This window comes from Gossypium hirsutum, chromosome A03, assembly GCF_007990345.1.
Source record: "Gossypium hirsutum isolate 1008001.06 chromosome A03, Gossypium_hirsutum_v2.1, whole genome shotgun sequence".
In the NCBI taxonomy this organism is placed as follows: Eukaryota; Viridiplantae; Streptophyta; class Magnoliopsida; order Malvales; family Malvaceae; genus Gossypium; species Gossypium hirsutum.
The window spans coordinates 99,216,308-99,229,514 of record NC_053426.1 but is presented as its reverse complement, the minus strand read 5'-3'; the positions used below and the strand labels follow the sequence as shown (position 1 = coordinate 99,229,514).

At 33.8% G+C, this 13,207-nt stretch overlaps 1 protein-coding gene across 1 annotated transcript; it reads right to left on the bottom strand.

Moving 5' to 3' along the window:
- Positions 1-486: 486 nt before the first annotated feature.
- LOC107886581 (uncharacterized protein At4g28440) lies at positions 487-3,615 on the bottom strand. Its single transcript, XM_016810581.2, has 3 exons — positions 3,515-3,615; positions 2,743-2,970; positions 487-1,084 (listed from the first exon to the last, which is right to left on the bottom strand). The coding sequence occupies exons 2-3, from the start codon at positions 2,960-2,962 to the stop codon at positions 894-896; spliced, it is 411 nt and encodes a 136-aa protein (XP_016666070.1). The 5' UTR covers positions 2,963-2,970; positions 3,515-3,615; the 3' UTR covers positions 487-893.
- Positions 3,616-13,207: the final 9,592 nt, after the last annotated feature.

Here is a 13,207-nt window from a genome sequence, read left to right as displayed (position 1 = left end):
GTTAATCAATCCAAAATATATGGCATTATGCCTTAAAAAGCTTATAATTTCCAACCACGGTAAAAAGGGGCAATTGGGGGCAGCTTTTGCCCCGTGTATTTAAAGGCGTAACCTTTTCAGTCTATACATTTTGCCATGATATCAGATTATTGAGATTAAAATGTACCTACATTTCCTTAATCCTTCATAAAAAAATTAAAAAGTAGTTTAATTAGTTTAAACAAAAAGAAACAAGTCCTGAAATTCCAACCTCAACAAGATCCTAAACAGAACAGTCATCCAGTATCTTAAGTTCCCAAAAGATGTTAAAAAAGAACATTAAAAAGAAACAAGAACAGTCATGAAGCATGCCATCGAAGTATGAAGTAAAAGAATGTTGCACCTTTATATTAGGCTAAATCATACCTGCATGTATTCCGCATCTCGAGAAGTTGAGTTTTACTACACTTCTCGAATCAAAGATGAATAACAGAAAGCATGGAAAGATTACACAAGCAAGAGATAAATTAAGTCATATGTAGGCATACATTTTATGATGTTAAAACTTCTTAAGCATAATCTAAAAGCAAAGAACAAAACAAGTTCGCTGCCGGAAAACACGAGAAACTAAACAAAAGAAAGCAAGTTCTAAAAGCTAGCTGTTTTTAACTCTAAAATTTACAGCCACCACCCTCTGCTTGGAGGTGCAACCAAAAGGTTCTGCTGGATTTGCTGCAAGGCAAGAAGCAACTTTTGAGTACTACACACTAGCTTCCAGATTTCTTCTTCCTAAAAGCGAACTTCACAAGCCTTTTGAAGACGAGATGTTGCGTAGATCAGAATAACACATTTACTGGAGTCGATTTTATTCTTGGGACACAATACAGAAACAAAGTAAACACCGTCCCAAAAGGTTACTCTTCAACAACATTAACCAGTTCATACTCGATCAGTGACAAATTGTTGTCTTCCTTCACATTGAAATTAGCAGGTTCAGCAACCTCAACACGACCCCACTTGTCCACAGCAAGCCTCATTGATCCTTTAAACATGTCAATTTTCGCATTGCGAAGAGTTATGGTAGTACCCTCTTTCATTAAGTCCACTACCAAAATAAAAAGATGGGTGTTAGTCGTAAAATTAAAACTGTGATCTTCCAACAAAGAAACCATGTTTGTTGATCTCCCATCTGATTGAAGGCATAATATCAAATCCAGGGATATTGAAATGATCAAGGAAACGTTCAAAATCACTACTATGTAAATTATCATAAATGAAATTTAACTCCCCAGTTTGGTTAATTCAGTTCCTTATGCATGTGCCAAATTCTCTTTGATATTGGACAATTTGAGAAGACTTTCCAGAATTAAGGCTTGATGTATACCACTGAAATTCAGTACTTATTTGTATTCTTTGTAATGAATACAAGTGCAAGCACTTCTTTTTCTTTCCATTGTTGTTTCAAAGACAGGCAAAGCATTTTACAGACCTCTAACATTGCAATAGCACCTAGTAGCCAGTCAGATGAAATTAGTTAGGTGATCAACAATTCCAGAGGGATATCACCTATCTTACCCAGGTTTGCTTGAACTGCATATATATTCAGAATGAATGCAACTCTAGAAGAAAACCTGGAAAAACAAGGTCCCCAGGAGCTATATTCCTACATGATGGAGTTAGCTATTAGATCTATTGTTAGTTCTTCTCTTATATTCCCTTAAGACGTGTAGAAAAACTAGGTTGCATTCAGTCAAGTAAAGTTTTTAGTAGCTGTATCTGGGTGAATGACAAGCTTGCAAAACTTCGTAGCAGATGTGCTTTCATTGGATATTGGAATAAAATTCAAGTCCCAAAAACAAAATAATTTCCAGCCCCACTTCAAATTAATCAAGAAAAAAGGCTTTTGCATCAGTAAGAAACACAAGAAAACCAAAGATGAATGAATTCTATCACAAGTATAAGCAGCAGAATGCACTAGAACACCTAAAGCATCATCTCTCTGAACTCAACAATATACCACAATGAAGTTCGACATCACAATAAATGCAATGTAATATTTGCAATGATTAGATGTAAATGGAACTTTAGCACTAAAACTTAACATGTGCTGCTTATGAGCAGCCTAGAACCCATAGCCAAGTGAAAATACTCAAAATTTTAGGAAAATAAGGGCCAAAGCCAATCAAATAGGATATGGCATATTCTGTTAATAAAGCAACAATATCACTAACTTAAGTGATCAAGGTTTTCCTTCATGTTAGTGGCATTATTGATTGTCATGTGATACTAATCCAATGAAGTGCATGAGAACATGCCTTCACAAATATTGTATTGGGTTAAAATCATGGAACCCTTATGCATTAAAGTTGTTCCTGAAAATATTCATAGTCATCATATTATCGAGACAGCATCCACAATGCTCAAAGACATGGTAAATCTTTTATGCATATGATGCAACTTATCTAAGTTGAAGTATGGAGATACTTGGGGATGACATATAGGTGCTTATTAAAGAAGTTCACGAAACAGCTTATTATGTGAACTCTATTTGGTGCGAACAACCACTCAAGGGTCTATGAATAGATATCATTGTTATTGCAAAAGCAGTTTAACTTGCATTGCAGAATTACACGAGAAGGGGGAAAACAAAGTAATTAAATGCAACAATTGTAAGATGCGTGACAAGTGAAACCTCAAGCAAGAACAGAAGTAACACTACTACCCAAATTAAACCTACATCACGAGGCAACTATAAGAAAGTACCTTGTTCATTTCTAGCAGTAAAGATAATCATTCCAGTTTCATCTCCTACCAAGCATTCAGCAATTCGCATTTGACGCACCTGAGGACCATCAGCCCGACCCTTTTGCAATACCATCTTTGTATTGACAACCTTGACAGTAAGAGTGTGACCAATAGTGCCAGGGCGGAGTTGGTCCACCTTGGTAAAAACAGGTTTCCTCAATGACTTTGATTCCGCCATTTCAATATCTTCAAAAAGAAAGCACAGATATATCAATCATCGACAAATGTACAAGATAAACCAGCTTTGAAAAGGAAATATCACACCAAAAAACACATGCCGTCTTAACATAGGAAGAATGGTGAGGAAAGCACAGCATATGATTTACTGCATTCCAAATTTATTTATTTTTTCAACAATAAATAAATAAAGTAGCTAAACAAAATGATTTGAAACTCTAATTGATTTTTAACAAATTCAAGATCCAAGCAGTTCGTTCCAAAAAAAAAAACAAAAGCAGTCAAGTTTTGCATCCAAAGGCAATACTTGGATCTAATAATAGAATATAAGTCCAAACATATTTAATAAGTTTAGATAGCGCAGTAAAATCCCCAAATTTACCCTAAAAGTACAGATTCCGATAAAAAAATAAAAAAGACAGACAGATCAGGTAATAGAATTGATCGAGCCTAACGATTTAGACTACTGCGGTTTTCGATTCTAATAATTTAACAGAAGCTTAACGAATGATATATTGAGGAAAGAAAAAAGAAATTAGGGTTTGGGAGTTACCGAGTGGGAGAGCGAAAGAAATTGAAGATTAGAGAGCGATTAAAGAGATCTGTTTAAGAAACGGCAGGCACTCACTCAGCAGTTAGCAGAGTCAAAGTCGGCTAAATGGTTTGCATCAATATCCACCCTTCATTTTATCTCACTTCGGATTCCATATCCTAACCGTACACATATTCTTCTTTTCTTTTTGGTTAAAATCTTCTTCAATAATTTTTTTTAAAATTTTAATTAGTATCATTAAATTTTAAATATAAATATAATTTAATTTATTAAGATTTAGATAATTTTTAAATATAATAATATAAATCGAAATACTTTTTTTGTCATATTACTAAAATTCAATTTAAATATAAATATAATTTAATTTAAAATAATTTATTAAAATTTAGATAATTTTTAAATATAATTATATAATTAATAAAAGTCTAGGTAATCACGTTAAGTATAATATATGTATAGATAATATTACTTGAGTATAGACAATCACTTGTACATCATCCTTATAGGGACTCTTTCGTATACCTAATTCATAATTATATTATATTTATAATTTTTAAACTTGAAGCCATAAAAATATTTCATGGTAAGGACATTTTCTTAACAAATTCTTAATCTCTCTCATGTTTCAATATTAAACTGAAAAAAAAAGATGTCATTTCTCAATTTAATTGTTTTAGTCAGTGGAAAATATTTTAACAACATTTAAGCGCAAGTTGTGATAGAACCTCGTGGCAATGAATTTAACCATTGTTTTGCCTTACTCCTCAAAGAGAATAAGAACAACCGTAAGTGTATGGCATCATCAGTAACGTCCTTGATCTTAAATGTGTCACAAATCTTTAGAAAGTTAGCCAAATGAATATTCGGATCTTCATCTTACAAACCATCAAACTGAATATATTATCGTACCATCTGAATTGTGTTCGGCTTTAACTTAAAATTGTTTACAGCAATAGTCGGTCTCACGATACTCGATTCAGCCCCAATCAGAGTGGGCTTAGCATAATCAAACAAAGTATGAGGAACAAAAGTTGTATGAAGCTGCTGATTATTTTGATTATCACCTATCTCCACAGTGATATCATTTTCTTCTTGATCGTCTACTATATTCTTTTGGTTCTACGTTGCTTCTTTAACTTATCTACAATTTCTGCAAGTAGTCTTTTCAACTTCACTATGAAAAATTAACGGTTCTGACAGGTTTTGTAACACCCCGATTAATTTAATCCTATTTTTGTGAAATTTGACATAAATGAGTATCTGCTTCAGTCGTTAAGTGATTTGGGTGTTTGTATGAGGTCTTGGGTTCAAGTCCCACTTTTGGCAAATTTTGTTATTTTAAACCCTAGCCTTATCCTTGGTAGGTTGGGTTATATTTTCTTGTTAGTGAACTCATATTAGAATGAGCCTGCTGGTTCAAGTGGTAAGGTGTTAGTTTGCCCTAAGGTTTCAGTTTGCCCTAAGGTCTCAGTTTGCCTTAAGGTCTCCTGTTCGATTCCTTGTGTGAGCATGAATGATATTTTTGCTTCGGTTGTGAGATAGAGGTTGGGTGGAAGTAAAATTCTTATCTGAGATAGTGGAAAGTTAGTGGGTTAGTTAGTGGGATAATGAGAAATTGAGATATTAATCAAAAATCAAATTGATTATCTTTTTTATTTTATTTTATTCAAAATTTCCTCTCTCTTCCCAAAAATCTAACGTCAGTTTTGTTCTTCCCTTTCTCCCCACTTTCATTTCTTCTTCTTTTTACTATCTCCTCCTATCCTGTTCGCAAACTGTCATCAAATCTCTGCATTTTTGTTATGTGACCCCTTCTCGGATTCTAGTTGGTAAGTGTTCTTGAAGTTTTGTGTGATTGTAGGTTGTTTTCGGATATGTTAATGTTGTAAATTCTAGTGGTAGGTGTTAATCAAGTGGATCAGAATTCATTGTCTATCGTGTAGTGTATTAAGGCTATTGTAGTTGTTCTGGTAAGTGATCAAACTTTTCGTTTGTGTTTTACATTCAAGTATGTCGATTAGGGTTTTGATAATTGGTGTTTCAGTACTTGGAATTGATCGTTGGAATGTTGTTTTTAGGTTTTGGGGGCTCGAGATTGCAGTAGCATCAAAATCGTACCAGGTGTGTAGCGATAACACGACAAATCGAGGTTCAACGAAAATAAAAAAGGGGACTGTCGATGTCACACTAGTAATTACCGTCTTTCTATTATTTAACCGATAAATTAGAGTGATTGATCAAAACTAAAATAAACTAAATAAATTAACTAAAGAACACGACAAAGAACAAATCAAGAAAATAAACGATTAACAACCAAGAAGTGAGACAATACCCAATAAAGAATCCACCTAGACTTCATCTGTTATTATCAATCTATATAATGCAATTTCTTCACTTAGTATCTTGATCTGTAGAAATCCCTAAATTATGCTAATATCTCTCATCAAGACTAACAACAACCGACTCTAGGTCGATTAATTGAAATTTCTTTCTAATTAAAACCTTTATTATCATATTAACTCAATTTATGGATTCCCCTATTAGATTTGACTCCGATAAATTTATGTTGTCCTATTTCTAAGATTGCATGCAACTCCACTTAGTTACGCTAGATTTACTCTTAAATAGGGTCTATTCCTCTAATTTAAGCACATCAAATATTGATTAATAGTCTAGAAATATTAAACCAAGAATTAAGCACACATAATTGAGAATAAGATCCAAGTATTTATTGCGTAGAAATAGAAATCAAATAACAGAATCTATTATAAGGTTCATAACCCTAGGTACTTAGAAAATTAATTCATGATAGCAAATAAAAAAAATCCCAAATACAGTATAACCACAATAAATAAAGAAACTCATAATAAACTTCAAAGAAATCAAAAGAAGATCTTCAATCTTGATAGAAATCTACTTTAGAGTCGGCTGCAATGGTTTTTTTGAGTTATTTTCTTGAGTATTCTATGACAAAGCCCTACCCTCTTTTTATCTTTGCATATATAGGTCTTAAAATGCTCGAAAAACCTAAAAACGCGTTTTCTCGCAAGTTTGGAGTGTGATTTATGAATCCCACATGGTTTGGCACACGGCAATGTGGCAGCCCATGTGGTTCCTAAAACTTGCTCCGATTTTTACTTATTTTGCTCCCAAATGCTCTCCTAAGTATAGAAACATGAATTTAAAATATTAGGAGCATAAAATTCACCATTTTAAATCAAATAATCATCCAAAAATGCATTAAGAATGAGGCTAAAACATGTTACTTTTGGCATTTAACATTCATGGTTAATGAAGAAGAATTACTGTAAGAACCTAGTATTGTATGGTATAGAATATAATTCAATTTTAAAGTTTGAAATTTGTTGTTATCCATGATGTTAAGTAAAGGTTGAATTGTTGTAATAGATGTATAATGTAGTATTATCCAAGTCTATATGTAAATCAGGTTAGAAATTTCATTAAGATATTCGAGTTAATTGTGACACTTGGTACCCGAACCTGATGATCAGGTCAGGTATAGGGTGTTACATATTTCCTCTTTCTTATGTTTCAGTCTTGTTACATATTTCCTCTTTCTTATATTTCAGTCTTCTTTTAAAGTTTTTCCAAAATGGAGGAAGTTTGTCTATAATGGAGGATACAAAAATCATTGCATCCATTTTCATATTATATTGCTTAAATTGATTCAACATTTTTTCAATATCACGAAATTGTTCCATAATAGAATGACCATTAATCACTTGATAATTATTGAAAGGACTAACAAGAAATGTCTTTCTTGTAGCATCTTCGGTCATGTATCTTGTCTCTGTTGGGAAATATGTCTATATTATAGTAAACACGTAACTGTTTTCTATTTATTTAAACGATGAATAAATAAATAAAGTTAATTTCATATTTCACTATTATGTCTTTTGTATTTATGTCTCTTATATTTTGCATGCATAGCGAAATTGTAACAAGCAAATATTAGCTCATTGATTGTCTAAAGTTCAAACTAAAGAAAAGTGGCACTGTAAAGAACGTTTACATTGCAAGAAAGACAACTTACTTTAGTAAATAATCTAAATAAGTCTGTAGTCTCGTAAAAGAATCAAAGTGAGCATTTGATTCAAATATTGAGAAGGATTATTATGTCGTCTATAATTCCAATTAGGGAGATGGCTAGTTTTGGCTATAAAAGCAGTTGACTCCACGAGTAGAGGCATAAATGTATTCATTGGTAGAATGATACATTAGACTAGACCCAAGATGAATTAATTTTGAATCTAGTTTTGAATTAATTCACTTATGACGTTCATGATGTGATTTACCTAAATCCTGAGTTAGTCATTGACCATACATATGCAACTCATTTGCTTTGATATAAGTAGAGGCTTATGCTCTAAAGATGATCGAGCCCATAGCTTGTATGTTGGGTACATGTGTAACGCCCCAAATTTCTGTAGTTTCGGCTTTTGGTAAGTGTTGGGCTTGGAAGTGTCTGAATCTGTGTTTCGAGTTATTTTTGGTTTTTTTTTATTAGTGAATAAAGCCTGACTTGAGGTCAGTAGGCTTATAATGAATTATGGGTAAAAACTTAACAGAATAGACCTACTGGTCTAGTGGTTAAGAGGCAAAGGAATACGCTTAGGGTCAGGGGTTCGATTCCCTGCAGTGGCGATGGGATTATTTTTGCTGCAAGTTGCAATTAAGAGTTGAGTTTTATTAAAATTCTGAGTTGTGGGCTTTAGGGAAGAATTAGGGTTTCTTATTTTCTTCTGGTTGACAAAATAGTTTCTCGGCCGTTTCTTCCTCTTCCAAACCCTTGCTGCCGAAATTCTTTTCTTTTCTTTCTTTTTCCTTTTTTTTTTTTGTTTTTCTTCTATTCAATTTTCTGTTCTCTTCCGTTTAGTCGTGACATTTGCTAGTGGTTCTGAAGATTCAGTAAGTAACATTTAAACTAAGTTACAAGATTTCGGTTGGGGATTATTTAAAAGGATTTTGGATGCTGTTTAGGGATTAATCAAGGTTCGATAGATCAGTATTCGAATTCTTAGCAGCGAGGAAACACAGTTCTTCGTTGAAGGTAAGTAGATCTTGCGTTTTGGAATTTGTCCATTCTTATGTAAGTCGATTTAAGTGACTGATTTGGGCTCGGTATTTTCAATCTTAGGCTTTGGAGTGCTTGCGGTTGGATTAGAGTGAAAACGAATCAGGTGTGTACTCCGATCGCGTAGAAAACGAGTTTTGGTAAAAGCTAAAAAGTAGCCTGTCGACGCCACACAGGTGTGTGGTCTGCCCGTGTGGTAGCCTGCGATGTGAGACACGGACGTGTGACTAACTAGCCAGGCCGTGCGCGTGCAGCACGGGCGCGACAGACACGGGCGTGTGAGGCTGGAGAGGCCGTGTGCGAGGCACGAGATTGACCAATTGGGCTGTCTAGGTCACATGGGCATGTGGGTGAGCCACATGGGCGTGTAGAACTTTGGGCCAGGCCGTGTGATCCACACAGGCAAAGCCAAGTTGGGCTGTGTGGACCCACATGCCACACGGACATGTGAGCCCAATTAATTTGAAATGTTCTGTAAGGTTACACGAGTTGCCTAAGTTGACTATGACCTGATTGTAGGGGCGGTAAGCGTTACTTAGACCCCATACTCTGATTGATTACTGAATTGTGTGCAAAAGCATGTTACTATAAGCATGTATATCTGTTTGACTCCGTATATTCATTGTGCCATGATTTTGATAAGATCTGATATCTGCATATAAGCATGTCATGGTATGTATGTTGCATTGCATTGGGTTGGGATTGTTGTGAAGGGAAGGAAATCTGAGAGGCGATTAGCCTGTTATCTGGCAGCTATGCTGCATATATCTATTATGTACTGTTTTACGGTACCTTTTGGTGTGTAGGGTTGGATGGGTTGATTATATCCCCATACTTGGCGTGTAGGGTTAGGTGGGTCGATTCTATCCCCACATGGTGTGTTGGGTTGGTCGGAGATGGTGTGCAGGGTTGGTGGGCATGTTTTTCTGATATCTGATTTGTTATGCATGCGATACCTGTATGGTTAAGGCCGAACTATCTGGATTCTGTTATCTGTTTGTATGCATGCTGTTTGTGGGGATGTACATACTGAGTTTGCGAAAACTCACCCCTTTGTTTATTTGTCTGTTAGGTAATCCTCAACAGTAGATGGATCGGTGTGACGGAGGGCTCGGTGGTGACCACTGTTGGACATTTATAGATTTTTTAGTAACATTCTATTTGTTTGCTTTACTTTAAATATTTATTTTTGGGATTAAAATGTCTTTGAACTTGAACTATTTTTAAGTTTATTTCGGGATTTTAAACTATTAAGCTATTGATTAATGAATTAATAATGTTTTAGCTTCCGCGATAATGAAATGTGTTCACCTAATAATCGGTTTGGAGATTTCACGACTTAAGTAAAGAGAATGAACTGAACGATTTTTAACTTACTAAGATTTTCTAATAACACTCTAATGTGACACCACCAAATTTGGCCAAAACGTCTAGGCCGGGTTTGGGGTGTTACAACATGACTTGTGTATAGCATGGCTTTACTAGCAACAATGGATTTCATAGCTCAATTGAAGAGTTAATATTATCCTTTCATTGGCATTGTGTGGATTGATAAATATGAAACGTGGCCACGGGTTGCTCGTTCTTGAACGAGCAATTTATCATAGTCATTTGTTGACAATGATCATATTAATCATTAAGAAGACACAATGGTGACATGAGATAAAATAGGATTGTATTGAGTGAACAGATTTAATTCAAAGGAATCAATGATATCATATGAGGGTAACATACACATGACAAGGTCATTGGACAAAACAACTTGATGAATTGCTTTCGTAAAGAGTATACAATAAGGAGTGTTCAATCATGGTATTTCTTGTGGACTAACTCCATGATTAACTAATTGTGAATTATCGGAACGATACTTCAGGACATAATTGCAATCACTAAAGCCTAATTGTATATGTCCGATTGGTCCCCTCGCTAGCTTAATAAAAGCTCGACCGGACTGCATTTGATTCAGAAGAAAATTCTACAACTTTGGGAATAATTTAATTGAGTCGATTTATTTGGTGTGGAATTAAATTAGGTGGTCTTGAGAATTGTTCAACTAGAGAATTCGATTAAAGAATTTTCTTGAAAAATTAATTTGGAAAATGTAAGTGATTTTTTGAAAAATTAATTTTGATCAAGTAAAATTAAATTAATCAAACCAATTAAAATTAATATATTTGGAAGTTAGTTTTCAAGTTATGCAATTAGTCCAATGGGCAATTGAACTTGAAAATTGGACCTAAGATCGTAAATTGGGCCTAGGAGTCCAAAATCGAGACCAAGACCCAAAAATTGGTCGAATCGAGCTCAATATATGAAACCGGGCCAACGGTCTAACCGGTGGCTAGACCAGACCGGTCGGATCGTTATTGACCCGGAACGAATTGGCTCGGGGTGTCGTAAGGGTGTTACACCTACATCATCGGACATAGCAGTGCAGGTGGTTGCGATGGTGGTGTCCCGGTGGCTGGCGGTGGTTGGTTGTCAATGGTTGAGCAGTGGAAGAGTTACACTCCTACTCGAATTCTACTAGAGAATTTGATTTCAGATGAATTATTTCAAAAATAATAATATTTTAATAGTTTAATATTAAATTTAGTTTAATACTTATTTTAATAATATTTTATTAATTTAATATTAAAGTGATTATCTTATTATTAAATTTAATTTAATGTTTCTATTATTTTAATAAAATTGAATATTAAATTTGATCTAATATTAGATAAATATTATATTAATTTAATATTAATGTGATGAAGCTTAATCAAAGTTGAACTCCCTATACTCTCCCTATATAAAGAAAGCATTGGGTCATTATTTACACACACTTGAATTCAAGAGAAAGTTGTAAAGAGAAAATTCTCTGAAGAGATTATTCCAGAAAATTTCTAAAGATGTTTTTCTGATTTACATCTTGACCCAAAAGTTTATAAAAATTGTAAAATTACCCCACTGGTAATTTTTGTGGAAAAAAATTTGATTTGAAATGAGCCTACACTCGGCAGACGTGAGCTTGGGGATAGCGAAGAAGATTACTCGATCAAAGCACTCATCCTAGATGAATCGGAAAGATACAATTTTGATTAGGTGTTTATTACTTTAGATATCACAACAAAGATCTTGTTTTGAATTTTTTTAAAATTCTGGTTTTTACCTAAATTTATTTTTTGATGCGTTTTCTAAACTTGTTTTTCCAACAATCTCCAATTTGTCCCATAATTCCTTAGTGGTGGCCTTATTTTCGTAGGTGTCAAATAAACCATCGGATAAACCATTCAATATGTGGCCTATGCACATGTAATCATCATTATCCCATTTTTGTCTTTCTCAGGTTGTGGCAACAGATTCGTTTTCATTCTCTTTTGGTTTTTGAGTATCCAAAACATAAGCAATCTTCAAAGTTGATAATAAAGAGTGCATCTTTTTCTACTACTGTCAGAAATTGTCACTATCAAACCGATCAAGTTTGACAAAGTTAGAAGCCAACTCTCTTAGTGTTCCATTTTCATCTGCTGTAGTAGTCATCATGATATTAGAACCTTAAAATTGTTAGTACAAAACTTCAATGAGGAAAATCTCGAACACACGAGCGGAACACAAACAACAACTAGAACAGAAAACGAAGAAATAGGACAAGGCTCCAAGGTGTGTATCAAGCCACTATCTTTAAGGTTCTATTTGTCTCCACCTATACTCGGTATGAAAATGAGTTTCAAGCAAATGAACCTTGAGGATACAATGAAGCCCGATGACTATTTGTGTTTTGCGTTGACAGAAATAGTCCACTAAGCACTGTGCAATGTATAACAAGAAAATCAATTTCTATAAAGAATTTCTGCAATAATTCTTTATAGAACAATCTAATAATATTAGAAGATAAATGAAAGATAGAAAGAATTTTTAGAACTTGTTAATATGATTTCCAAATGAAATCTCATTACTATTTATAGGAATTTTCATATCTCTTTATAGAGACATTTTTTATAGGTGTTTTTTCTAAATAATAACATCTTCAAAAGAGACATAATTATCAATCTAATATTATAACTATTCAATTAATATAGTTTGAATAGTTATAATTCTTTGTCAAAAATCAAGTGATATAACTCTTGACCAATAACCAAAAGATATAACTTTTAATTAATTACACATTTTCATTTATAGTTATTGGAACAGTATAAATTTTTTTGAAAATGTTCCAACAATAAAATCAATTTATAGGTTTTAAAAATATTTGAAAATCATTTAGAAACTTTGTGTGAGTGCTTGGAGGTGTTCGGAATCAATTACAAGTTTTGGGGAGCTCAAAGAACCAAAATAATGCAATGAGCACCATTCAGGGGCAAGGTATCAATACCTGATCAATAGGTTTCGATACCTTCGCTCAGAATAGTAGCTTTTTTGCTACTGTCCAACATGTTCTGATAAATATGAGTCCAAGTTTCAGAACTTGAGTTCCCTAAAGCTAAAATAAGTTTAAACAATTCAAATTATCCCCGAATACTACCAAAACATGGCGATAAGCTCCCAACCACTTTAAAATATTTTCAAAACTCAGTCAAGCCTCAATTCAAATCTTACACATGTTCAAATCAATTCTT

Coding starts and splice junctions, on each gene's coding strand:
- LOC107886581 (XM_016810581.2), bottom strand. CDS start 2,962: ATGGCGGAATCAAAGTCATTGAGGAAACCTGTTTTTACCAAGGTGGAC. Junction 1,085..2,742: donor TACTGCTAGAAATGAACAAG/GTACTTTCTTAT, acceptor TTATTTTGGTAG/TGGACTTAATGAAAGAGGGT.